This window comes from Lepidochelys kempii, chromosome 26 (assembly GCF_965140265.1).
Source record: "Lepidochelys kempii isolate rLepKem1 chromosome 26, rLepKem1.hap2, whole genome shotgun sequence".
NCBI lineage: Eukaryota > Metazoa > Chordata > Testudines > Cheloniidae > Lepidochelys > Lepidochelys kempii.
Window position 1 is genome coordinate 5,641,912 of NC_133281.1, and position 25,884 is coordinate 5,667,795.

A 25,884-nucleotide genomic window follows, 5' to 3' on the forward strand; every position below is an offset into this window, starting at 1 on the left:
CGTGCTCTCAGCTGACCTCCCGGACGGTTATAACTGCCCCAGGCCTGCCCCACAACGCTCTCCTGAAGTGCTTTGTGAACCTTGGGCACAACCTGGGCTGGCTCTCTCTCTCTTGGTCCGGTAGCACTCCGAGCACAGCTGGAACCCACAGCTGGAGCAGCTCCAGTGAGTGTTGAAGAGGCCGTGCCGGCAGGCATCGCAGGCTTGCTGGGCGTCTTTCCCTCGCCGCCAGGCGCTCACCCCTGCAAGCAAACAAATGCATTCAGCTGCTGGCCCCTCTGCTCCGGGACAAAGGCCCTTATCTCACATGGGACTCAGGCACTATGTACTCCAAATATTTGAGGTGTAAAGTCTGGGGTGCCTCTGTTTCCTGCCAAAGGCCCTTCTGTTTGGATTGGAAAGCTGCTCTCAACCACCACCGTGCTGCTGGGAACAAATTATGGGGGGAGGGGTCTCCTCCCTCCCCAGCTTTCCGGCTCCAACCATGTCACCCCTTCCCCTCCCCTTCATCACAAAGCTTCTGCCCGCATGGAAGAGCGTAACCTGGAGACAGCGGCACTAGAGCTGGCCAGGGAATTCAGTCTAACCCCAAGCCTGAGCTACGCTCCCTCTCTTTCCATACAGCTCCCCGAAACTGCCCTACAGCATTCCTGGCTTTCCCCAGGCTGCCCTGGCATGGGACAGCACCCTCCCCTGGGGTGAGCAGGGAATCTGCTTTCCACATGGCATGATCACACACTGCTCTCCATGGATCCGCGGCACAGAGGCAGCACCTCGGCTTGACACCAGAGTGGAGTGGAGTCTCCATGGTCGCTCAGTCCCGGGCCCCAAGGTTCCTTTCCACCTCCTGCAGAGCGGGTGCATGTGGATAGCTCAGGTGAGGCCTGCAACACTGCCGCCAAGCCAATGAAGGGGAAAACAACCTCAAGCCTATGGGCCAGATTCTGCTCTCACTGACAGTGGTGTAAATGCAGAGGCACCCCCAGTGACTCCCAACTTGCACTGGAGCCACTGCGATCAGCACTGGATTAGATGCGCTGGAGACAGCCAGCAGAGGGGACGGGGCAGCACAGCACTTCACCGTGGCTCACTTCGGCAGGCACAAACCCAGCTTTCCAACCAAGGAACCTGAGCCACGCGGGCAGTGAGCGACTGTGGCCCAAGACCCAGGACAGAGAAACCCCCTTGTCAGCACAACCCTTTGGGAAATGGACTGAGCCGAGAAACGGCCCTCTCCATCGGACTCACAGGGCCCCACTGGGCACCTGCATTACAACTTACGGAGTCACTGGGCCTGTCTTCCCGGCTGTCAGGAGGTGCAGTCGCAGCCTGTGTGCTACACCAGAGCTGGCTTTGATCTAACTAGCACCAAGCTGGCTTGAGGAGCGATAGCAGGGAAGTTGTGGCTCTGCAGGCTAGTGCGGTGAGCCCAGGACCCCAGGTGCATACTCAAGGTGCCACCACCCATGCTGCTGCGGTGTCTCTGCTCATTTTCAAACTAGCTGGGTTAAAGCCGGCCGAGGCACGCCTACACATGCTGTAATCACACCTCCCAGCTGCAGTGCAGACACACAGGCACCTGCGACCTACCTCTCCCTTCTCTGGCCCCCAGCTTTGCACCAGTGTAAGTTCACCATTCACACAGAGACTCTCCTGACTCCCACTGGGGCCAGTTACAGAAGGATCAATCCCAGCGGGTGCAAAATGCAACAAGAATCACTATTCCCGGCTCACATTTCACGCCCTCTTTGCCCAGGGGGTAAGCGGTGACCCCAGGCACCGGGCAGGGGAGCGTCTAGCTTCTGTGGAATTCAGGGCGTCACACGCTGCAGTAGGTGAGCATCTCCGTGCCCCAAAGTGGTCCCCAGCACTTTTGTTTCTGACTTACTTTCGTTTTCCCCTTGAGCCCACAACCAGGCCTCTCTGTCTCTCCTGATGGCCTCACAGAACTGGTCCCCCAGAACGGAGAGGAGATACTTGGCGAGGCTGAGGCTGATGCTGATGTCCTGGGCCCTTCTCTCCCTGCTGGAGATCCTCAGGCATAAACTCTCGCCCTCGGCTTCGTCCAGCGTGGAAAATCCATCCACGCTCAGCTCTCCACTGTCAGAGAATGTGAGCCTAAAAGCAGCACAGAGAGGACTCAGCGATGGTCACAGCAAGGAGAAAACTACCAAGTGAGAGAGAGTCCAGGGGCTGCCAGGCCGGCTACCTGTGGCCAGCAGGCAGGGAGCAGGGCTTTAGCGTTCCAGGGCCAGGTTTCCTGAAGGGATAAAACTCCAGAGCCCATAATCTCAACCCAGATTCCCAGATTAGAAAGCCAGAAGGGACCACTGTGATCATCTAGTCTGAGCTGCAGAACACAGGCCCGAGAACTTCCCTGAATTAACTCCTCATTGAACCAGAGCAGATCTATTAGGAAAACATCCAGCAGCCTTGATTCTACAATTGCCAGCGATGGAGAATCCACCACAGCTCTCGGTAACTTGTTCCAATGGTTAATTACCCTCGCTATTAAAAATGTGAGCCTTATCTCTCGTCTAAATTTGTCTCACTTCAATTCCCAGGCATAGGCTCCAGTTATACCGTTATCTGTGGGACTGAAGGGCCCTCTCTTATCAAATATTTGTTCCCCAGGCAAGTACTTATAAACTATGATCAAGTCATCCCTTAACCATCTCTTTGCTAAACTAAACTGATGGGGCTCCTGGCATCTATCACAAGAACGCGTTTTCCAATCCTTTCATTCAGTGGTGCCGTAGAAACCTAAGCACAACCTTGCGTGGGCCAAACAGATTCTACACATTTTGATAAGATTTGAAGTCACCTGAATTGATTTATATTTTAAGTTTAGCTTGTTTTGTAGGTATTTAGATAGAAACAACCTATGTCCAGTATTGTCTATTGACACACTTATGTAAACTAAACTGTTGTAAACATGATGACAAAACGCTAATTACTCGGCCGTTAGTATATTGTGTTGAAGCAGGCCACGGGCCTTATGCAATGTTCTGGTGGGCCATGTACGGCCCATGGATCGTAGGTTAGGCACTCCTGCTAATTGTTCCCGTGGCTCTTTTCTGAAGCCCCTCCAATTTATCAGCATTCTTCTTCACTGGTGGGCACCAGAACAGGACACAGTATTCCAGCAGCAGTCACGAGAATATCAGAGAGAGAGAGAAAATAACCTCCTTACACCTCCCCGTACATTCTCCCGGTGATACGTCCAAGGACTGCATTAGTGCTCTTGACCACAGGGTCGTACTGAGAGCTCACATTCAGCTGTTATCCACCATGACCCCCCCCGGCTTTTTCAGAGTCCCCGCTTCCCCCAAATAGTCCCCCAACAGAACTGGCATCTGGTTACAGCATTGAGGTGAACACACTGACTCTAACAAACAGCACCATCAGATCTTTAATACACCCACTGGCAAAGGACCCTCGGATAGCTCTCTTCAGACAGAAATGCAGTCCCTACTGTATCGACCACACCCCTCCTGGTTTTGGCCGGAGGGCTCCCATCCAAATACTGATTAAGCTCAGCCCCATTAGGTTGTGAGATCTCCTGTGGTGGCAGGTGCATAAAGCTATACAGAAGGGAAGGTTGTTGCCGTCTGTGAGATACAAAGGGGTACTGCCCCCCTTTCCCTGCCTTCTGCGGTGGTTTGATGGTGTCTGTGATTGCAGCCAGCTCTAGCTGTCTGCACAAGCAGTGTGTCCAGCACAATTTTTTATTACTTGTCATTGCATTTTATGTCAGTTTCTCAAAAGCAGAGCCAGGCCAGCCTGTAGGGACAGGAGGTGACGGACAGGAACACAGCGTCATGGAATGGAAGTGTAGAGGAGTTGGGATGGGATGGGTATATTATTTGTGTTACTGTCACGAAGTCCCTGGGCGATGCTCTGGAACTGCTCCCCATGAAGCCAGTCAGGACTCTGGGGCAGTCGCCTTTCTGTGAGCAGCCTGTCTTCAGGACACACAGCTCACACAGCTTCCACCTTCCTGGGTCTGACCTCGGAGCATTCAGCATCCTCTGCCCCTCCGTGCGCTTCCCCCAGTGAGTCCGCTCAGGCAGGGCTCCTGGGGAAGCCAGAGGGTCCTGCACCCCAACTTCGCAGTCAGATGTGACTCTCAGCCAGCCAGTAAAACAGAGGTTTATTAGATGACAGGAACATGGTCTAACACAGAGCTTGTAGGTGCAGAGAACAGGACCCCTCAGCTGGGTCCATTTTGGGGGGCAGTGAGCCAGACAACCACATCTGCCCTTCACTCCATGTCCCAGCCAGCCCCAAACTGAAACTCCCTCCAGCCCCTCCTCCTCTGGGCTTTGTTCCTTTCCTGGGCCAGGTGGTCACCTGATTCCTTTGTTCTCCAACCCTTCAGCTTTCACCTGGGGGGGGGGGGAAGGGAAGGGAAGGGCCCAGGCCATCAGTTGCCAGGAAACAGGGTGTTGGCCATTCTCTGTGTCCAGACCCCTGCACACACCTGCCCTCTAGGGCTCTGCAATGATCATACACCCTCACCCCACCACCTAGATACTTAAGAACTGCATAGGGGAAACTGAGGCACCCCCACAATATTCGGAGGAAACATTAAGAACAGTCCCACTTCGTCACAGTTACCATGGTACTTAGAGGCCCAGGCCTGGCCTGGGACCCCATGGTGCGAGCTGCTGTGCAAACACAGAACAAAAAGATGTCCCTGTCCCAAAGACTTTGCAATCCAAAGGCAGGATGGTTCCCTACATCAGATCTCCCAGGGCCTTCCACATTCTCATTTTAAATGTCCAAGCAATGTGACTCCCACCCTGTCCCTGGGGAGCAGACTCCACTGCCCAGCTGATCTCACTGTTCGGAAGCTCTTCCTGATATCCCAACCCAGTGTCTCCTTTTTTAATTTAATACTCACTTCTACCCTCTGCTTCCTGGGGGCTGCAGGAATGAGCAAACGCCCCGTGTGGGAGGGCCATTGCCAATAGCAGCCCACGCTTCCCCAAATCACAGCACAGGCTCCCCCCAGACTCGTTATCTTGCAAGCCCCAAGGGTGCCACTTCTCAGTGCCACAGGAGAACTGAAGGGGGCCGCTGCATGTGTGCTCACCTTCGGAAATGCAGGAGCCTACAGAAGGTCTCCACGGGTTCTTCCTCCTCCTCCAGGGGCACGGCGCCCATGCCATCCTTGGAGGCACAAGCACAACACCTCTCAATGCAGTTAGGGAGGGCCATACATGGAACGCTCTGTAGGTACCGCTTCTCCTTCTGCTCTCCGGCGTCCTCTCCGTTGCAACTCAGGAGCCCTGGGGAAACAACATGGGGTTGAGCACCAGCTACAGAGACACCGGCCAAGATTCCTTGCGAAGGTCCTCGCACACCTCGGCGGGGGGGATGCACCAGAAAGACAGCCTAGCAGACTAGTGCAGTGTCGCCACGTGAACTTATGGAACCCGAGAAGGTGGCAGAACGTCTGATCGCGTCTGAGTGATTCCCCGCAACACCCGAGCCTAATTCCGCCCTATCTCCTACCATACCCTCTCCACCCAAGGTCCCCTCCTTCCCTGCCACGGAGGAGAGTGGGTAAATCAGGAAAGACAACAAGGCAAACTGAACAGGCCAAATCCGTCCTTGGGGTAACTCCACTGGCCTCACAAGAGATGAGCTTGGCCCAGGGGGGCTGAGATGCCCTGGAGGTGTCAGAGAGACACAGACAGAGGAGTGGCTGCACAGAGGGTGGCAGGTGGGGTGGAGAGGTAGGTCACTCAAGGTGATGGATGAATCCAGGGGACCAAACAAGATCCTGTGGCCTCTGACGCTCGCTAGCTCCCTCCCCCTGGCTTCTGCAGCTCTGTCCTCTTCCATATCCTTGAGGCATCTCACTGGCTCCCATACACTGAGTGTCAGATTCAAACTGGTCCTCTTTCCTGGCCCTGCTTCATTCATATCTGCTGCCATCTCTGACTTGGTCTCCTTTCACATTTGCTTCCCTGCTCTCTCTGCCTTCACCAATGAGCCAACCTTAATGCCCTTTCTCTGTCCTCCTTGTGAAGGCATCTTCACCCCTTCTTTCATGCTGCCTCTTAAGCAGGGTTCTCATTTGACTGCGAGTCTTGCAATATTTGGTTCCCCCCGCCCCCAGCTCCAGAAGTCAAGTGATTACAGGAAAATCTCAGCTTGCATTTAAAACAAAAATACACAGTAACTTTCTAGCCCTTGTGGTGGGGGAGAAAAGCTTGAGAACATGACCGTAAAGGCTCCGGAACCAGAAAGCACCCCAAAATAATTATCTGTAAATCATCTCATGATTTTGGGGGACTCTATTCATGATTGCTGAACGCTTGAAGTTGGCGACATGCCGGGAGTTGCACTTGGAATGCTGCCCGCAACCCCCCCACCCCCCCCACCAGTCCCCGGCCATATTCATGTCCCTCCAAGAACCATTAGGCTGTGTCTGTCCCTTACTGGGTAACCACACAATTACTCTTATTTTATATCAGCATTGCCAGTCACGATCGGCGCCCCCATGTGCTGGGTGCTGCACGAACGCCCAGAAAAACACAGCCCCACCCCCCCCGAAGAACTTGTGATTATTGTCCCCGTCACCCTCCCTCACAGCCTAGCATTTTAATGGCATGCTCGTATTGCACCATGTTAATTTGCCTCGTATGCGCTATGGGACAGGGACCGCAACTGAAGGCATTTGGAATGCCCTCCCCCATGGAGAGAGGGAGGAGAGGAGAGGGCCAAGGAGAGAGCCATGGGACTCTGGCAGCAGGAAACACTAGAGAAAAGTTCCCCGGTCCTGCTCTCTCCCAGCCCAGCTGTTTTCTAAAGCATTTGAGCTGCTGTGGAAGGGAGGAGACCTGGGGAGACATTTTAGCCCCCACCACCAGAGACATTTTAGCCCCCACCACCAGGCACAATGAACAAGGATTTAGGGACCAAGTCCCATCTCCTTCTCTCCTGGCTCCCTCCATAACTGAAGAGCAAAGTCAAAGCTATTCCAAATCATGGGCTTTGCTCTTGTCTGTCTTTCTGTGCCTGAGCGCATGTGCGTGTGTATTTACATGCACGAACACATATTTGTCATGTATGTGTATCTTGCTGGGGTGTGGCGTTGCATTCTTGCGTACCTGTGTGCGTGTTTGTGCGTCTGCATTCGTGCGCGTGTTTCTCAGTGACCAAAGAATTGGAATTGAATTATATCCTTCATCCATCCGCCTACACTGTCACCGTCGAATCTGAATGTCTCCGGCCCAATGAAAGTTACCCCTGAACGTGACTAGCCTGTGCCAATGCTCGGTGCTGGAGTCATGCTCTGCCCTGCGGATCAGGTCAGCTAGCAAAGGCTGTTCAAGCTGCCACTCTGCAGGGGTGTCTTATGCAATGATGGGGCAGCTGCAGAGCAAGAATTAGCCCCACGCCACCACAACTCTGGCCTAGCATCCCCCTGTTTCTCTGCTCGGCTACACAGGTTCCACGTTTCTTACCTCTCTCTCCTGCATCTGCTTTCCTTCCCATGGCTGGGAGCACCTCCCTCTGCTCCGGGGCCTCACAATCCTTCCTCGTGGGATCTAGCGCCTCGTTCGCCACCGCCTTTGAGCTCCGCTTTGCCAAATAGCTGCCCCTCCTGCCGCAGGGGCTCCAGAGATCCTCCCCAGAGACATGGCTGTAGGGCCGTTTAGCTGTCCGTTTGCCAGGTCCATCTGCTTCTTCGGCACTCTCCTGGCCTTCCCTCTTTAAAGCTTTGAACCTCAGAGGCAAACCCTCTTTGATCTGGCCAGGAGCCCCTTTGTCCCCAAGGCAGCTAGCAGGGCATCTGAACTGCGCCGAGTGCCTGGTCAGCCAGGTCTTCTTCAGCTTGGTGTGGTGATTGCTAGGAGGGCAGGGCAGCAGGGAGGAAACCTTGCCCCGTTGAATGCCATGTCCTCCCAAGGTTCCATCTCCTTCTCGGCACGGCCCGGGCTTCTCATTTCTGGTGCCAAAGGAGTTGGCAGCGTCACAGCCCGCCCCCTGGCACCTCTTGCAGCATCTCGGGGGGCAGTCCCAAGGGGAGCATTTGCAGGGGAGAGCATGAGCTGGAAGCACCTCTATCCCAGATGGGAGCTCTACTTTGGAAAGGGCAGGGGGCTGGGATCTGTCCATGCGCGGAGATCCAGAGGATTCCTGCAGCACCGCAGGGGAGCCAGGCTTCAGGCTTTGGTACACGAGGCTTTCGTCTTTGGACTCGGAGGGCCTGGCCGGTGCTTTGCTGAGAGGATAATCCAGAACCAGGGGCCGGCTGGACCACAAACTCTCTGCCACCTTGTGCTTTAGGTAGAACAGCGGCTGACCCATTTGGCCGTGGTTGTTTGGAAGGGTTTGGTCACTGGGAGGGGCCAGTGCCATGCACCCCCTCTGCTCAGCTCCCTTCCGCGTGGGCTCCACGTAGGTCAACTCCAGCTCGCTCTCTCCATCTTGCTTCACCTTCCCCACCTCGTACTGGCCGAGCAGCCGAGGCTGCGCCTGGTCGGGCACAGGGGTCAGGTCCTCTCCTGTGTGGGGAAAGCCAGGATCCTTCTTCTGGTAAAACTCCTAGAGGGGAAAAAGCAAAGTGCTGAGTAGAGTCAGTGGAGTGGGGGAGATTTTAGGGGGAGAAGAGTGAGAGGAGCAAGTGTGTTTGGGGGAACAAGGGCAGGCCCAGCGGGCACACCTGCCATACTAACTGCAGAGGACACAGGGACTTGTGCTTAGAGCACTGGGCTGGGAATCAGGATATGCGGCCGTGCCCCGGACTCCGTGTGACCCTGGGCAAGTCTCATGAGTCAGGCTTTGCAGATGCACTTTGCTCCCACAACTTATTTTAGGTTCTTAAATGGGAGCGGCTGGGTCTGAGCTCTTTAGGAAATCTGGCCCCTTGTCTCTGTGCCTCAGTTTCCCCACTGGTAAAATGGGGATAATACTCCTTCCTTTCTCCCTCCCTGTGTGTGTCTGGCCTGTTTGGATTATAAATTATCTAGGGCAGGCATCGTCTCTTACCACGTGTCTGTACAGCATCCAGCACAACTGGTCCCCGGTTTTGGCTGGGGCCTCCAGGCGCTACTGGAATACCAATAAATAATACAAAACCCTGCTCAGGTTAAACCCTCACTGACTGAGGAAAGAATGAGCCAAGGCTTCAAGCTTTACCTGGCACATAAGCAGAGCTTATCATTTCCCCAGTGCTTCGCCATCCTTAAATGACTAATCTTCGCAGCCCCCCTGGCGAGGCAGGTCAATGACATCATTATCCCAGTTTTACAGACAGAGGCATTAACCCGGGACTCACCCAAGGCAGCACAGGGGAGTCCAAACCCAGGAGCTGCCATTCTCAGATGGCGTCCATGTCCTGTCCCAGTGCCAGACAGCCTCTCGCAATGGCCATAGCAGCACTGCAGGGGACCCTCAAGCACCCGGCCTCTACCCCCATTAGCACGACTCAGAAAAGCACCATGAATTCACCCTCAGTCTGCATCAAGCCAGAAGGTTGAAGGGATGCGGCCTGCCACTGCTACAAACTGTCCCGTCTCTCACTCCTGATCTACCGACAACATCCCTTCTAAGCGATCGCCCCTTGGGCTGCCCGCAGTCAGACAGGGGGCACTGGAGACCAGGCTCACTCACTTCCTCAAAATGCTCGCATCTTGTTTGGGACGTCTCTAACACTCCAGCGTCGGAGGGTCTGTCTCCACTGCACACTAAGCCCAGGCTCTGACTCAAGCCCCACTTCCATCCACACATAGATGAGTCTGACTTAGGGCAGCAAGGACTCAGGACCAGGGTTCTAGGACCCTGCTGGGGAGCAGGTCAGAGTCCTGCTGGGACTGGGGTCCAAGGCCTGTCATTTTGCAGAGTGGCTGCAGCTCAAGCCGCAGACCCACGTCAGAAGGTCTGCGTAGTGCAGTATGGATGCGTTAGCGCGGCTGTGAGACCTGGGTCCAGCAATGGAAGTCAAGGTTTACAATGCAGCGTGGGCGCCCATGCAAACACCAAGTCCACAAACCTGGGTCCCACAGACCAGGCTTTGTGTGCAGTGCAGAGGGGTCAGCGGCAGCATCGAGACAAGTGTTCTGGGAGAGTGGCTTCCAGCCTTTTCAAGCACCTGCACCCAGCTAAGGACCCAACCCCCCATACTGGAGAGGGGGGCCGAGAGCACCAGCCGGAAAAGCCAGAAGCACAAACCTTTGGGGGGGGGGGGGGGGGCATCACTGGTCTGCAGCCTCCAGCAACAGCATTTCCCGACACAAGACACTGCTGGAAATTTAGCAAGGCCCAGCAGCCCATGAGCCTGAATCACTCCCTCTAACAAGCACCCCTACCAACTGCTGGTTCAAGGCCTGGCCTCGTCACCCCGGGCAAGCACAACTTGGGGGAGATCCGGTGACACCAGGCAGATATTCCCCAGGGATACCCTGCAAACCAACAGCTGCTTTCATATTTAAAAGTGACGGGCTGGCTGCTACTCTTGGGGAGACCTCACAGGCGTTTAACCCTCTCTAGTCTTGTTTCTTGCTCAGTGCAACATGCTGCTTGGCTGATCCTGGGTGCTAGAGTGGCTGGTTGAATTAAGACCCTGGCTGTTCCCTATGCAGCTCCCCAGGGAGAGAGTCCAGAGCCGGTTGGGCTAGCACAGAGGAGACTATTCCAGATGGAGAACCCTGGTTCTGGGTCCTAGTTAATGGGTTATGTTGTCCACTTGATCCCAGACATGTATCCCTGGTTGTCTCCTACCTAACGGTACCAGCAAGGACCTTCCTGATTCATCCTCTGAATACAAAAGCATCCAGGGTTCAGTTGCCACTGAGGTCTAACGCCCACTCACAGGTCTGCCTCTTCCTCTGCCATGTCACCTGGCTCCGCACACCCCTTTCTGCATGTGCTTTTGCACGAATTGTTGGGCTCATTTCTAGCAAGAGATCAGTCCAACAGCAGGTCAGGGAGCCGGTCTGCAATTCACTCCTGAGCCCGGACATCCTCGCTGGGACCTTGTCCACTGCTAACCTCCAGCCCCAGGACATAAGATGTCTCCAATATCCCTCCCAAAGAGCATGCAATAGATTGTGAAACTAAGGGTGCTTAGTAGGATAGAATCGAGGTTAAGGAACTGGGCTGGGATTTAAAGGGCCTGACTCTGCCACAGACTCTCTGAGTGACCTTGGCTGAGTCATAATTGCTCTGCACCTCAGTTTCCCCATCTGTGAAATGGGAACAACCATACTTTCCCTGCTTGTCTTGTCTAGTTAGACTGGAAGGTCTCTGAGGCAGGGACTGTCTCTTGTTGCCAGATGTTCAAAGGAGAGCTCAGTGCTCAACAGCATTGTTCTCAGTGGTGCTGCTGGTCACTAGTGTGTGTTTGTACAGCATCTAGCACACGGCTCTCAGCTGGGGCCGCCCTCCTGGTGCCACTGTAACACGAAGAGCAATAGCTGTATAGACTCCAAGCACTTACCTTGTTCCCTGAGCTGGAGCAGGTTTCAAAAGCTGACGGGGTCTTTGTTCTTGGATGGGGTCCCAGGTACACCGGCTGGCTCCATGAGCGCGGGTAAGGTGCCCGATGCCAATCGGGGTCAGTGTACTGGGCCTCTCCCAAGGCAGAGGGGCAGTCCTGGAGCTGGTGAGCCAGGGCTAGGCTGGCCAAGCTATTGCCATAGGCAGACTCAGCTGGAGTGCTGGCTGGTACGATGGAGGAAGCCAAGAAGGGGTTCCTCTCTGCCAGCTTGGCCTCAAGAAGGAAGGGGCAGTGAGTGCTCAGGTGGTGGAAGGAAGTGGGATCGCCCGCGCTGTCCCCAGAGGGACTGGCAGAGTGGAGGGAGTCTTGCTCAGACAGCCGGTAAGGTTTGTTAGTGGCAGCCGGGCTTTGGTTTTCCAGACCAGATAACGGCAGGGGGTAGTTGTGGTAAGCATGGCTGTACAGGGCCAGCTGGCTGGCCAGCATGGCCTCTGTCCACATAGGGCCAGGTCTGTCTTTATTCTGCTCCGCCCAGCTGATATTTACCTCCCCGTTCTCGGGCTCGGAGTGAAGCTGGAACTCGGGTGTCTCCTTCGATTGCATCCTCCTGGGGGGCTGGTGCCTGGCCTCCATGAGCTTGGAGAAATCTGCTTCAACGGCAGGATGGTACGGAGAGTCCAGTGCTGTCTCCAGCCCCCCGAGGGTCTCTCGGCCCCATCTCAGACATGGAGAGAACTCCTTCGCCCTCTCGGCGTGCTTCCACAAAGAGGCCTTCTCCCCGGAGCGCAATGCTGAGTCGGGCCCAGGCACGCAGCTCAAGTCCACCCCGTCCTGACAGCTCTTAGAAGGGATCCCCAGCGCCACACTTCTGCTCCTGCGTGCGGCCCCGACCATGTTCTCTAGCACCTGGGTTTCTTGGGCTCCTCCCTGAGGTCTCCTCCATCTTGGTGCAGCCTCCCCGTTCTTGGCGTCACTCTCCATGGTTTGTTCCCCGTCATGTGGTGCTGACTGTCCTCCCAGGTGCACTGTATCCTGTTGGCAAACAAAACTCAGCATGAGGACGGCAGGGAGTGGTGCTGGGCTGGGCTTCGGACTCGGCATACAGTAGACACTGAAGGTTTCCACAGCTACTAATGACCTAGAAGAGGATGTGTTGGTTTGGGATGGGGGCTGGCTTATATTCTAGATCGACTCAGGATCTGCACCACGGGCTTCCATGCTCATTTCTTCCTCCTTCCACCCCTTTGACAATGGTTCTGTGGCTATAACCCCCTCTCCCCCCAGCTTTCTAGCAGGGATGGGTCTGATCCCGACTCCTGGATCCAACACCCTCAAAGCTTGGTGAAGGTCAGATCCAGAACCAAACCGTGCAGCTCTGGCCCATGTCTGATTTCTAGTGGCTCCTCTGCTCAACCTCCCAATTTCCTCTCTGACCTGCCCTCTCCCAGGGACCCCTCATCTCCATGGGGGGATGGGGAGGAGGGTCCGTCTGTCCTCTTCCCTGACCTGCGTAGGGAATGCATTTGAATCGCTGTGCTACGGCAGGGTGAAATGTTTTGTAACCTCCCCATGCTGAAACTGAAGCTCCCTTGACAGCAGATTGTATAACACGCTGGGCAGCTCTCCATGGAGACACACACACGCACATGGCCCCACCCTACCACCCCAGGGCGTGTGTACACACCACCCTCTGCAGCACAAACACAGTCCGTGCAGCAGCCATATGGCATCAGGGAGTGTCCTCTGCACAGAGCACATGGCGTCCCCTGCACTGCCCACACCCTGAGAAGCAAGCCGTGCAGTCCCCTATGGAGCTCATGACCTCAGGGACCATGCACCACCTCACCCATTCCAGATAGCAAGTTCTTTACCTCCGCCCTTTGAGAACAGCAGGATGTGGCCTGAGCCTGTAGGACAGCAAGCAGGCCTGAGAGTAGCTCTGCTGGGGTCCGTGTGAACGGAGCACCATCCCCATCACTGATGGGTTCCCCATAGGAAGCAGGACGGGGAACCATGAGCCACACGGGCAGGAACAAATAGCATGTGCTTGTTCCCCACTCCAGATCTCAGTGCACTTTACTTACACATGCAGCCAAACTAGAGCAACATTCAGAGATCGGGAAACTGAGGCAGAGAGCGGCAGTAGCTTGCACACCACAAATCAGTAGCAAAGTTGGGAGCAGAACCCAGGACTCCTGAGTCACAGGCCCCAGCTCCAATCAGCTCACACTTTCCTCCCTGAGCTGGGAACTGAACCCAGGAATCCTAGCCCTCGCTGCCCTGCTCCAACAATGACACCACACCCCCTTGCCCGAGTTGGAAAGAGACGCCAGCAGTCCTGACTCAAAGCACCCTGCTCCCACTACTAGACCCAGCTCCCTCCCTGAGCTGGGAATAAAGCCCATTTCTCCTGACTCACAGTTTCAAGTTCTAACCACAAGACCATGATGCCACCTCTGGGTTTCAGCCCAGCAGCTAGGGAGGCAAGTGGGAGGACAAGGAAGGTTAGAGAGGCACAGATGTCTCCCCACGACCCTCTTTAGCCCTTCTACCGGCCCTCGCAACAGGGCGAGTGGGGGGAAGAGGAGGTATTGTGTCGAGTTGCAGACAGCCATGCAATCATCGCAGCGTGATCCGCTGATACCGCATTACAATACTAATCTAGCATTTATAGAGCACGCAGTATCCATTATCTAATTAATCCTCCCTACATGCCTCCTAGAGAAGACAATATGCCAACAAACCTCTGCACTTCAATAGCATCTAAAAAGGCTTTACAAACATTCGTGTACTGCACCCCTCTAAGGTCAGTATCATTACCTGGGGAATGGGAAAACTGAGGCACAGGGTGATGTGATTTGGTAGAGCTGGGAACAGAACCCATAAATCCTGACTCGTAGCCCCCCTGCTCTAACCACTAGACAACACACTCTCTCAAAGGTGTGAACAGAACCCAGGAGTCCTGGCTCCCAACCCCCTGCTCTTGCTGACCAGCTGATGCTATGCCTCTTACAACGCTTTCAGCCCATTGTTGCACCTATTAAGTGGTGATGCTCCATGCAAGATCGCAGCTGGGGCATGGGCAGAGAAAGAAGGACCAACCGAGCCCAGAAGAGCCCGCTGCTGGGCTCCCAGAGCTCAGCCCCACAGCATGAACTGCCAGAGAGCACGACATGCATGAATAACCCGAGTCCTGAGAGCATGAGGCGTCAGTCAGATGCCAGGAGCCATGGGAGTGGGCGGAGGAAAGGAGCTGGAGAAAGCATTTTGCGGAAGCAGGAAGTTCTACACACATGCTTCCTCCTGGCCCCCATTATCCCAGGCCAGCTCTCTGCACACAGACGCAGCATTGATACCACTGGCTCACTTCTGTAGCATCTCTAGTCCCAAAGGACCCTACTGGCACCGAGCAGCTCCGCAGTGGCTGGATCCACCCCCACTGGCAGGGAGAGAGGCAGATTCCAACTCCCTGTGCCAGCGAGTCCGCGTGCCCCACCCATGTATTCACCCCCGGGCGAAGGCTGCTGGTGTTTTCCAGAGGTGGGTGGTTATACTAGGGAAGAGCAGATTCAGAGTGTGCTGCTAGAAACTCCCCAGGAGATGTACTTCGTTGAGGGGCCCTGCTGCACACCCCTTCCCTCTCCAGAGCGACCTGGGACTGCACCGGTTGCCAGTGGCACCCTCTGGCAGAGGAGGGGCTGCAGCACCTGGACGTGCCATGACCCCACGCCCCCTAAAGCTGCCTCACTCCCCCCGCCCAGTGCAGCTACGGGTGAAGCTTCAGAAACCAGGTGATAGAAGCCAGCGAAACAGAGGGGCGAATGTAACTCTATGTCTGCAACAGCTAGTGAAATGCAGCCACCTCTAGGGTGCATGGCAGCTGTTGTCTAACCGCTCACAGGGGCAGATGGGCAGAAGATTGGCAATTTCCCAAGCTGGGGAACCAAGTGAGAGAGGCTGCACAGCAATACCCAGAGGTCCGTCCGTGCCTTTCTCTTTGCTAACATTCAGTCTGGGCCATTCTGCCCTGCTGAGATTCCTGCCATGCCCTGGGATCACAAGGAGATCAAAGTTCTGTTCCAGTTGCTGTTGTCATACGGGGGGGGGGGGCACCTCTGCCAGGGGAGGAATGTACTGTACGTCTCTGACCAGCTTACGCAGCTGGCGCCCAGCCGGCTTGGCACAGACCTGCAGTCTGTGCCCAACCGTCTCTGCATGATGCCAGAGCCTGGGAGGCAGTCGCACGGGCAGAAGCGTCAGCCAGCCCCATTCAGCAAGGGCAGCCCTTAGCATTGCCTCCTATTCTTGCCCTCCACAGAGCCCCCTTATCCAATGGAGTTAAAAGGAGGTGGCGATGGTGGGGGGGAGGGGAATCTCACATGAGCCTGTGGGGGCTCTTCTGGGGGAACGAGGCAGGACAAAGCTGGGTTGGATCCCCTGTGCCATGGGTGGAATGGGTTTGGGGGAGAATGGGTTAGCAGAAGCCCTGTGGCTGCCTAGACAGGAGCATACTGCAGCAACCCCATGGTCTCAGCAGAAGCCAGAGTAGGGAGGGCAGCTCTCCGGACACAGCTGTTGTGGGGACATGCGGAGCTGCCTGGAGTCTGTGAGTAGACTCCTGGCCTTCTCTTGCTTGCCCCACCCAGCATTGTCCCCGCCTGGTTCTTGGTTCAAAACACCATGAGCATCGAAATCCATTTCACCGCCCAGCTGTCCATCCTATCCTGCTTGCTGGGCTCTCCCTCAGCCCCCGGTTCCATTACCATGGGGCTGAGGGTGTCTCTCCTTTCCCATTGCTTGCCCAGTGAACTGTGTTTACGTTGACTGTAATCCTGGAGGCTGACCCTGCTGTTTATTGGCAGGACAGGTCTATACCGGGCAGGTGCCCAGCAACCTTCCCCCACACCTCTAGGGGCAAAAGCGGAGTTTGGTCACCATGGCCCAGTCCAGCTTTGACTCTCGCCCTGCTCAAACTGCCCAATGTTGCCAGCTGCAGGGGTGGCTTTGTATTGGGGGCACTTCTCCCCTGGGAAATTCAACCAGTTTATTACATCGAAATGCCCAGAGACCTGAGACAGACTGCTGGGAGAGCAGATAGACCACCAAAGAGGCTGCAGATGTTAACAGCTTTCCTCTGGGCTGGATCAGAACCATCAGCCTAAAAGCCAAAGGCTCTTTAGCCCACCCCGAATCCCCCAGCCCACACAGTCCCACCTCCATTTAAGTCACAAGCTATTGCTATTAACACCTCGAGTAATCACCTGTGATGGTGCTGAGCTGATTCATTTAGGGAGCTCCATGCATGACCCTTATTCAGTTTCCACTTCCATCATATCCCAGCTGGTGGAATGCGGCACTCCGTAACAACAGGCTGCAGTTTTGAAGGATCAGGGAGCAGGGCTTGGAACTCAGTGGCTCCACAATATGGACCTAAGCCAAGGACAGTGTCTTCAAGAGGCTAGACAGATTGAGAGACTCTAGATCCATTGACTAAAGGGATCTGGCTCTGGGATTTGAAGCAGGCAGAAAGCTACCCGAAGGGCTCCTTGGATGTTCTTCTCTGAATTCTGGAGCTGGATTTCTTGATCCATTGGTTTGTGAGTCTCAGTAGTGTTCCTTCCAAAAGTCCTTTGATTAAGTCTCTCTCCAAGTGTGCTCTGGGGTGGTGAGCTATGGGGAAAGAACTGTTACAGGGAAAGCTATGAAAAGGGAGAGGAGAAAGAGAGAGGGGACTCCCTCACGCCTGAGGGCCATCCAGCCTCAGATATCTTCTGGCAGAGACAGGAGAAGAGGAATTTGGGGAGCTCTGCTCCCCAGACTCCAGCCACCCGCAGAGAAGGGAGACTGCAGCCTCCGAGGGCTCCGTACCAGAAGAGAACTCCTCCAGTTACTCATCCGAAATAATGAGGGGACGCATGAGCAAATTACTCCGAGCTCCTCCCTGCCTCCGTGGGCTCCTGCCAAGGTAGCATCTGCGTCGTGCTTGTCTGGCCTCTTTGCCAACCTGGGGCAGGTATACCCAGTTACTCACTCTCCTCTGCTCCAAGAAAGCTCTTTTTGTTCCCAGCACCAGCCTCCCAGCTCAGTGTCAAGGTGTAGGCTCCTGATGAGAGAGTTAGGTTGGGCCAGATCTCAACCTTCCGGATGCCACACCCTGCCATGGGCAAAGCGGAACCAAAGAGCCTAGCAATCAGAAATGCCGAGCTTGGCAGCCCCAGAACTGGGGGAAAGGGCAGTGTATGGCCAAGGAGCGACAGGGCCCCGAATGGAAGAGGGAAGGACTGGAATGCAGGGGTCACTACGGACTAGAATGTGGGGGGCACTGGCAGAATGGGGTGGGGAGGCCAGGACTAGAATGACAGGGGGTGTTGAAGGGTAGGATTGAAGATCACCGGCAGAATGGGACGGGCAAATAAAAATGGGAACCATGGGATGGGGAAACTTTCACAGCATTTGTAAGACCCTCACTTTCATCAGCACAAAAATTCTTCCCTTTCAATGCTCATGCCCCCCTCTCCCTCAGTACATAGGAAACAGACAGGAGACTGGATTGTCTAATCACAACAGGATATATTTCTAAAACTCCCCTCCCTAGAAATCTGTCGGTGGGGATGGGTTAGAACATGAGTTCATTACCCCGCCCCCAGCTATTTCTCTGCCAGCTGAATTCAAACGTCCCGGAATCTGTCCATTTCTCTCGCTCTTTTCCCACAGCGACTTTTTGGAGCTGCCCCAGGTTCAAACTCCCAAGCACATTCATGCTGATTTGCTCCCGGATTCCCCAAATGGTTTGCAATCCACTGTCCCTTTCAAGCTCTTTGGTTACTTTGCATGACCAAGAGACAGGCCCAAACCACAACGTTCATACAATCATGGGGCTGGAAGGGACTCCAGAGATGATCTCGCCCAGCCCCCCTGGGTGGAGGCAGGACCAAGTAAACCTACCCCATCCCTGACAAATGTGTAAAAACCTGTTCTCAGAAACCTCCAGCGCTGGATCTCAGCAGCACCCCTGCCCCCTCATTCCTCCCTGCACAGTTTAGGGTGAGGGGGAATCCAGAATTTGGAGCTGTCCTATTATAAAGATAAAGGAAATTTACAAACTGCAGACCTGGGTTTGGGTTTGGGGGGCAGGGAAGGGGATATGGTGTGGGATTCAAGAGGAGCTCATTCTCCCATAATGAATTTTCCCCAATGGAAACGCCAGCAAATGGGGTGTGCCCACACATGCTGTGGTATGCACCCCAATTCCAAAATCCCCCCACCCCCATCTCCAGAAAGCTGGACAAAACCTGGGATGATTTAACCCACTGTCCTGAAGAACTAGGGTGAAGTTAAACAGGACCTGGAAATGAACCCCCATGCTACATTTCATTTTGCAACCTCAAAACCCAACCAGTAGGGTTTTGCAAACCCCCACATCTCCCCTTGGTTTTGCCTGATCTTTACCTGTATCCCACTAAACCAAGATCCTACCCCTTGCTCCCGTCTCCTCCATGCAGTTCCTTTCCTGCAAAAGACATACACACACGCACGCACGCACACGCCTTCTAGTTGGGTAGAGTGCCTCTTTCTTACAAGAAATGAGCTGGAGTTTGCAAAAACTTAGCATTTCATCAAACAATTGGGATGGAAAGAAAGCTTGCGATTTTGAAAGGAGATTCTGGCAGCTCGGGATTTTTAATCAAGAGCATGAGGCAGTTATGAAGAGTGTCTTAGGAAGCATTATCTCCCCCAGCGCCAAGGAAAGTGCGGTGAGGACTGACGGACGCGTGGGAGTAAAGAAGAGGAAACATTGTAGCCAGGCTAACGCATGAAATGTTTTCTTGGACCTTTTTGCCCAAAGGGTTTATTCACACACACAAAAATTACACCTCTATACACACCGTGCATCCACGCACACTCAAACGGACATACCTATATAAATACACAGCAAGATCCGGTCTTTTCATGATGTCTTTGTACAATGCCTAGCACAGTCCTGGAGGTGCTACCATGACACAAACAATAAATAATAACATATGCATACCTGAAAAAAGAAAAGGAGGACTTGTGGCACCTTAGAGACTAACAAATTTATTTGACCATAAACTTTTGTGAGCTACAGCTCACTTCATCGGATACATTCAGTGGAAAATACAGTGGGGAGATTTATATACCATAGTGAACATGAAACAATGGGTGTTACCATACACACTGTAAGGAGAGTGATCACTTAAGGTGAGCTATTACCAGCAGGAGAGCGGGTGGGGGGGAGGGGGAGATAATCAAGGTGGGCCATTTCCAGCAGTTGACAAGAACGTCTGAGGAACAGTGGGGGCTGGGGTTGGGGGAGAAATAAACCTGCACCCTCAGAGACATATGTATATATACAAACATGCATGCACACTCACCCAGGCATACATACATATATACAAATGCACACATCCACTCACACAGAAAGAGATGGACGGAGGCAGAGAGACATGCACATAACATATACAAGCCCCATATTTCATAAACACATATTTTCTGACTCTCTCGCAGACACACAGTTTATACGCATGAGCACTGACATACACCTGAACTTTGACAAATATTCACACAGGCACCATGAACACATGCTCATATTTGTGGCTAATGCTAATAAGTAATAATGATAAATATCTTGTGTTCCCTCTAGGCCCTTTCTCCCCACAGGAAGCCATAGCCCAGTGGTTCTCAGACTTTTATACTGGTGACCCCTTTCACATAGCAAGCCTCTGAGTGTGACCCCCCTTATAAATTAAAAACACTTTTTTATATATTTAACACCATTACAAATGCCGGAGGCAAAGCGGGGTTTGGGGTGGAGGCTGACAGTTTGCGACCCCCCACGTAATATCCTCAAGACCCCCTGAGCGGTCCCGACCCTCAGTTTGAGAGACCCTGCCATCGCCCTTTGCTACTCTATACAGAGGACGCCAGGGAAATGCAGCCACTTCTGGGCTGGAGGGCAGCAGCCACAGCATCTTCTCTAACAGCTGGGAATCTGGGACACCGGCTCAAAGCCCAGCGCTTAAGGAAAATACCGTGGGGACTTGAATATCCAGGCAGAGCCAACAAGGCCGCAGTTGTCCGATCCACACCCATGAAAGTGCCCGGTGCTCAGTGTATTTGCAGGGAAATGATGCTGGACTTGTGGGGAGAGCTACTGTTAGGCTTATGTAGAGTGTGGGGGTTTCCTTACCCCCCACCACGTTATATAAACACAACAGCCAAGCAGTTACATATGCCACTCAGCCCCCCTCTACCTCCTTTATGCGCAGTCACCTCTGGAGGTAATTGCAGCAGTGGGTGCTCATCTCGAGGAGCAGGGGAGGCCTTTGGTGGGTGGCACTCTGGGGGGGTGGTGGGAGGGTGAGGGGAGGACATGGCTGTGGCCACAGGCCGCCTCCTTAAAGCTCAGCAGCTGCTGTGTGGTCTGGCCTTGTGTGTGAGGAGCAGCATGATTACTAACCCTTCCTGAATCTAGCCGGGCTGGGCTGGGTGCCAGAGCACTGACAAGGCTCTGTGGGGAAGGAGTGGGGAAAGGTGGGTTCTGGACCTGGCACGGGACCACGGAGCATCTAAACCTGGTCTATATGAAAGCGGGAGAGAGCAAGAGGGGAACTAACTCCAGTTCCCATAGCAACCACCAGTGCCAGAGCCACCCCTTTAGCAGCCTCCTCAGAACGGACACACGTTCCCTAGCAACACACCCAAAGAACATAGGGGTCCACTAGCGATGCCCCAAATGAACATGCACCCCATAGCAACATACCCAACAGGGGGACACAGACGCACGCACATCTCCTACCAGCATGCCCAACGGGGGGGCGTGGGGGGGTACAGGCCCTCTAGCAATGCGTGCATAAACCATGCCCCCTACAGAGGAGAACACACATCCCCTAGCTACAGCCTCAACACTTCAGTATATCCTTGGGAAAGAGGAGACAGGGGAGAGAGAAAAAAGACATCATGGTAGGAAATAACCTTCGCAGCTCTTCACGGGTCCAAGCATGTGTGTGCACGTCCGTCAGATACCAGGGCAACGACTGGGATCTTTATACATACGTCAGACTGGATTTCCCCTCTCCCTTGGCTGCAAGCTATCCATTGAGACTAAATTCTCGGGGACAGAGACCCGTCTTCTTTTGTGGCCACAAAGCGCCCTAGCGCCTCACGAGTACTGAGTACGTAAATAAATAATATGAGCGAGCACGTGCATGTCCCCAACATTTGCATGCGGGCCTATGGCAGAGTGCTGTGTACCCATATGATGGAAGCGTATGTACCAAACCGTGCAAGTCTTCGTCGGTGGGTCACCTTCCGTGTCCATGTCAGGCTATACGTCCTTGTGTATCCATCTATGCACGTAGGCACCTGTTTGTGTGTGCATGCCAGTGTGGGTGCCAGCATGGGCATGCCCTGGCATGCATGCGTGGGTGGGTGTTTGCTGGCTGGGTAGCGTGCATGCCCGGGGGGTATGTCGGAGACTGCTTGAAGTCGGCAACTCAACAAGTCCAATAAAAAGCCAGAGACAGCCAGCGCCTGCATTTGGACTCGGGCCCACAGCAGCCTGGCTGCCCTACCTCCCAGCATGCTGAGCTGCCCCAGAACCTCCCTGGAGAAGGGTTAAACAAACACAGTGACTCAATCCCAACAGAAAAGGAAGGATTAAAAAAAACAAAAAAAAGCAAATCACCAACCCCATGCCAAGAAAACAAAGACAAGACTCTGGCGGTCATGGCCCCTCTGCCAAGACCTTTCATGACTGAGCAAAGCGTTGGAGCCAGATAATATTTGATTCCTTCCCCACCAACTTTCCTGCCACCTCACTCTCTCCCCCAAGCCTGCACTCACCAGATCATCAACAGCCCCCCACCAACCCACGCACTCGGAGGTGCTGGAGAGAACATTGCTCCTGGTCTCTGACCACTCAACGACGCAGGGGAGGCGCGACCAGACTCTCAGGCACTTGGGCGTGCATTTGGTGAAAAGGAGCCACAGCTCACCAACTATCTGCAGGCAGGGCTGCCCTTTCAACCCCATGGTGTGGCCCTTGTTGAGCCGCTCCAAGAGTCATTCTTCTGCAGAGATGGAGCCACAGCAAAAGGGAGAGCCGGAGATCAGGGAGAGGATCAGGCATTGGCTTGAGGCATCAATGCTTCCTTCTTTGGCATGCAAGGTGGTGGGGGGGGAGAGGGAGAGAAGAGGCTCTCTCTCCCTCAGCTCTCCCCAGAACAGCTGCAGCCTGTTGGCAGTCACATAACTCCAGGAAGTTTTGTTCTCCCAGAAAGGTGGGGTGAGGGCCAGGTTGGTACAGGGCTCAGAACAGCCAGGGCCAATTCCCAGGACTCTGCTGGGTCTGCAGCTGTGACAAAACCTGTAGTGGAGGGGAAATTAGGTCTCGATAGCCGTAAAATGATTACCCTGGTGAAGCCAGAAGAGCACCAGGAGCCTAGTTAATAAATCGAGTTGATTATGATAGTGCCTAAAAACCAGCCAAGAATGGGGCCCCACTGTGCCAGGCACTGCGCAAACACAGACAAGCAGACAGTCCTTGCCCCGAAGAGTTTACAAACCAATGGACAGGACAGGCACTGGGTGGGGGAAGGGGAAGAACACACATGCAGAGTGAACAATGTGATGGCAGCAAATGGCCATGATTTTGGGGGCCTGTGGGAGGGAGTTAGGAGGAGATCAGTTAAATGGGAAGGGAAGGCGGGAGAGGGGAGGGGAGAAGGGGAGCAGATGTGGAGTGAGGCTGAAATGGACAGGGTTGGTGCAAACAGCCCGTATGCACACAAAGCAGAAGGAGTCCAGCTGAAACTGCAGCAAGTTCTCTGAATGTCCAGAGGTCCCAGCTTGGGCTGTTTCTGCTCTATTCCTAGCAGCTGGAGCCTTTGGCTGGCTCCTCTCTGCAGTTTGCTCCCCAAGGCCACATGGCTGGGGTTGAAGGGCCCCCTTGAGTCCCAGATTCCCCACTCACTTGCTGGGCACTGGGGTCTGTCTCGGCATAATGGGGCCAAGAGCCTGGGGTAAGCAGAGAAAAGCCAACCGGCTACTCTGAGCCAATCAGTGGCAACTCCTTCTGAACAACAGATCGTCCAGCCCCGGCTCTGTCCCTCCCACCTCCTGCACACAGTGGTATCCAGCAAACCTGCATTGGGCCCGAATGGGACCTTCCACTGGCCCAGAGATGCCTCCACCCCCAAGCTGGAAGAGCCGATTCAGAGCGACTCTGGATCTGACCAGGAACTAGAGAGCTGGGCCCTGCCTGGGTGGGGCTTTGTTGTGAATAGCCTTGCCCTAGGCCTGAGTTCTGCCAGGCCACTGGCGGTTACTGAATATCAGGGAGCCAGTGGGAAGCTTTTGCCCTTATCGGTTGGACAGCTTCTAAGAGGCAGAGCTGGATCAAATCCCTCCCTGGGGTAAGCAGGCCCAGCCCCTGCAGCAGTCACGGGGGTGCTGTGCTTCTTACTCCAGGGCTGAGTTGGGCCAATACAAAAGAGAGTAGCGAGCGAGCACAGTGAGCAGGTCAGAGGAAACCCGACTGGCCGCTCCCCAGCGATGGCTAGTTTAGCTGTTCTGGGACCGGGTCAGAACAGAGAGACGACAGCTGCCCAGGTGTGGGTTCTGCCTGGTTTGGTGCCGTGTTTTTTTAAAAAAAGGTGAGCCGAAGAGCTTTAATACCAAACGGTAGCTCCCGAATTAGAAACCTCGGTGATCTCCTAGGCTTAACCCCCTCGGCACCAAAGCCTGGGTGCCCTGTGCAGAGTCGAGGCTCGCACGCTGCACAACAATGGTGTGGGATGAGCTGGAAACACAGGCTGGCATTGCCCAGCAGGAAACGCCCTTCTGGCATGGATGAGGGACTCCAGGGCAGCTAACCCGCTCGGGCTCAAAGGGAGCTCTGCAACGGACAGGCTGCGGTTTGGGGAGCGGACAGTAGGGAGGGACGAGGTGTCAGGGAGGGAAAGGGAAGATCCAACCCTAACCCCAGCACCCATCTATGGCAGGAGAGGCCCTGAAGTTTCTAATGCAAAAGGCTTGTTCCTTATTACAACGTGCTCATTAGAGATGGCTGGGAAGGATGAAGTGGCCACTGAGCCTGGCTCGACCTGAACTGACCCACCACATCCCCCCTCCCAAAAGCATTGGTGGAGCAGCATCACCCCTTTTCCCTCTCCCTCCTCCGAGATGGATTCACTCCCCTCGCATCCCAAACTTGGCTCTGCAGAGGAGAGGCGCATGCGTGTCCCCCTACAGCGCAACCCAGGCCAGCTCCTTGGGGCCAGACCTAACGAACAATATCTCAGCAGCTGATTCAGTCTCTCCCTGCCTCTCTCTTTCCTCACCATGCAAAACGGCAACAAGATTTCCCCCCCCCCCCCGAGTATGTCCAGATCGCTTAGCACAGCAGCCCCTTTTCTGGGACACTCTCGCTCACAGCTTTTTTATTTTCTCCCTCTATACGATTCCCCCACCCCTTTCCCTTCCTTTTCCTTAATATCTCTGAACACCCAAGCCCTGTAAGTGGATCCCTGCCGGAAAGCCAAACACACACACACACACAAAAATCGAAAATCAGCCCAGCATGGACCTACCTGAGGCTAAGATGAAGTGGGGTGGGGAGAGGAAGGGTACGGGGGAAGAGGAAAAGAGACCTTCCTTCCCCTTCTCCCTCTGAGCACCAGCTGAGATGGACAAGAAAGCTATTGCTAATCTGCGCCCGGTGCTTGAAAACGTCAAACCTTCAGGAGTCTGAAAGCTGCAGCAGAGCGGAGGGCATGGGAGGACATCCACTCCCACACGAGTAGCTTTCTGGGAATTAGGGACACAGCCCAACTGCTCTGGCAGCTTCACTCCCCTTCAGTTCTGGCTGACGGTACGGCTTGCTCGTCCCGGACAGCTGCTGAATGGGAGTCACACACGCAAACTCCCACTGCCAGGGCTGGGGGGCGGGGGGAATGTGGGGCGGTGGGAGGAGGTTGGCTTGGGGGCAAACGGGGAAGGCTGATTATCTAGCATTGAAGCAGCGCGTTGCAAGCCTTATCGCATTAATCTTCCCAGCAAGGATCCCCCTTTTACCGATGGGGAAATTGGCGTGGGGAGATGAAGGGACACGCCAAAGCCACACAGCGAATCTGTGGCAGAAGTAGGAATAGAACCCAGGGGTCCTGACCCCCCCAGCTCTCCTACCCTAAGCAAGAGGCTTCACTCCCTTGCAGAACTGAGAAGATAACCCAGGCGTCCTGATACCCAGGGCCACTATGCTAACCAAAAGTTGCACTGCCTCTCACAGCTCAGAATAGAAACCAGGAGTCCTGAGCCCAGTGCCCTCCCTGCCACAACCCCGGCTCTAACCAATAGTTCATGCTCCCCTCCAAGAGCCAAAAAGGGGCTCCCGGTCCCCTGTTCAT

General features: G+C 54.5%; 1 protein-coding gene across 5 annotated transcripts in view; it reads right to left on the bottom strand.

Annotated features, from left to right (window-relative positions):
• Positions 1-25,884, bottom strand: part of HR (HR lysine demethylase and nuclear receptor corepressor) — a 48,064-nt gene that overhangs the window by 15,833 nt on the left and 6,347 nt on the right. For 3 of the 5 annotated variants that reach the window (XM_073324971.1, XM_073324975.1, XM_073324973.1), the window contains 5 exons: positions 11,459-12,490; positions 7,482-8,565; positions 5,099-5,294; positions 1,889-2,118; positions 93-242 (listed from right to left, as the gene is read on the bottom strand). In XM_073324971.1, the coding sequence (XP_073181072.1) occupies positions 93-242; positions 1,889-2,118; positions 5,099-5,294; positions 7,482-8,565; positions 11,459-12,490 (2,692 nt within the window). Of the gene's footprint in view, positions 1-92; positions 243-1,888; positions 2,119-5,098; positions 5,295-7,481; positions 8,566-9,009; positions 9,073-11,458; positions 12,491-25,068; positions 25,263-25,884 lie in introns of those variants that run through there. The other 2 variants (XM_073324974.1, XM_073324976.1) reach the window with 2 other exon arrangements.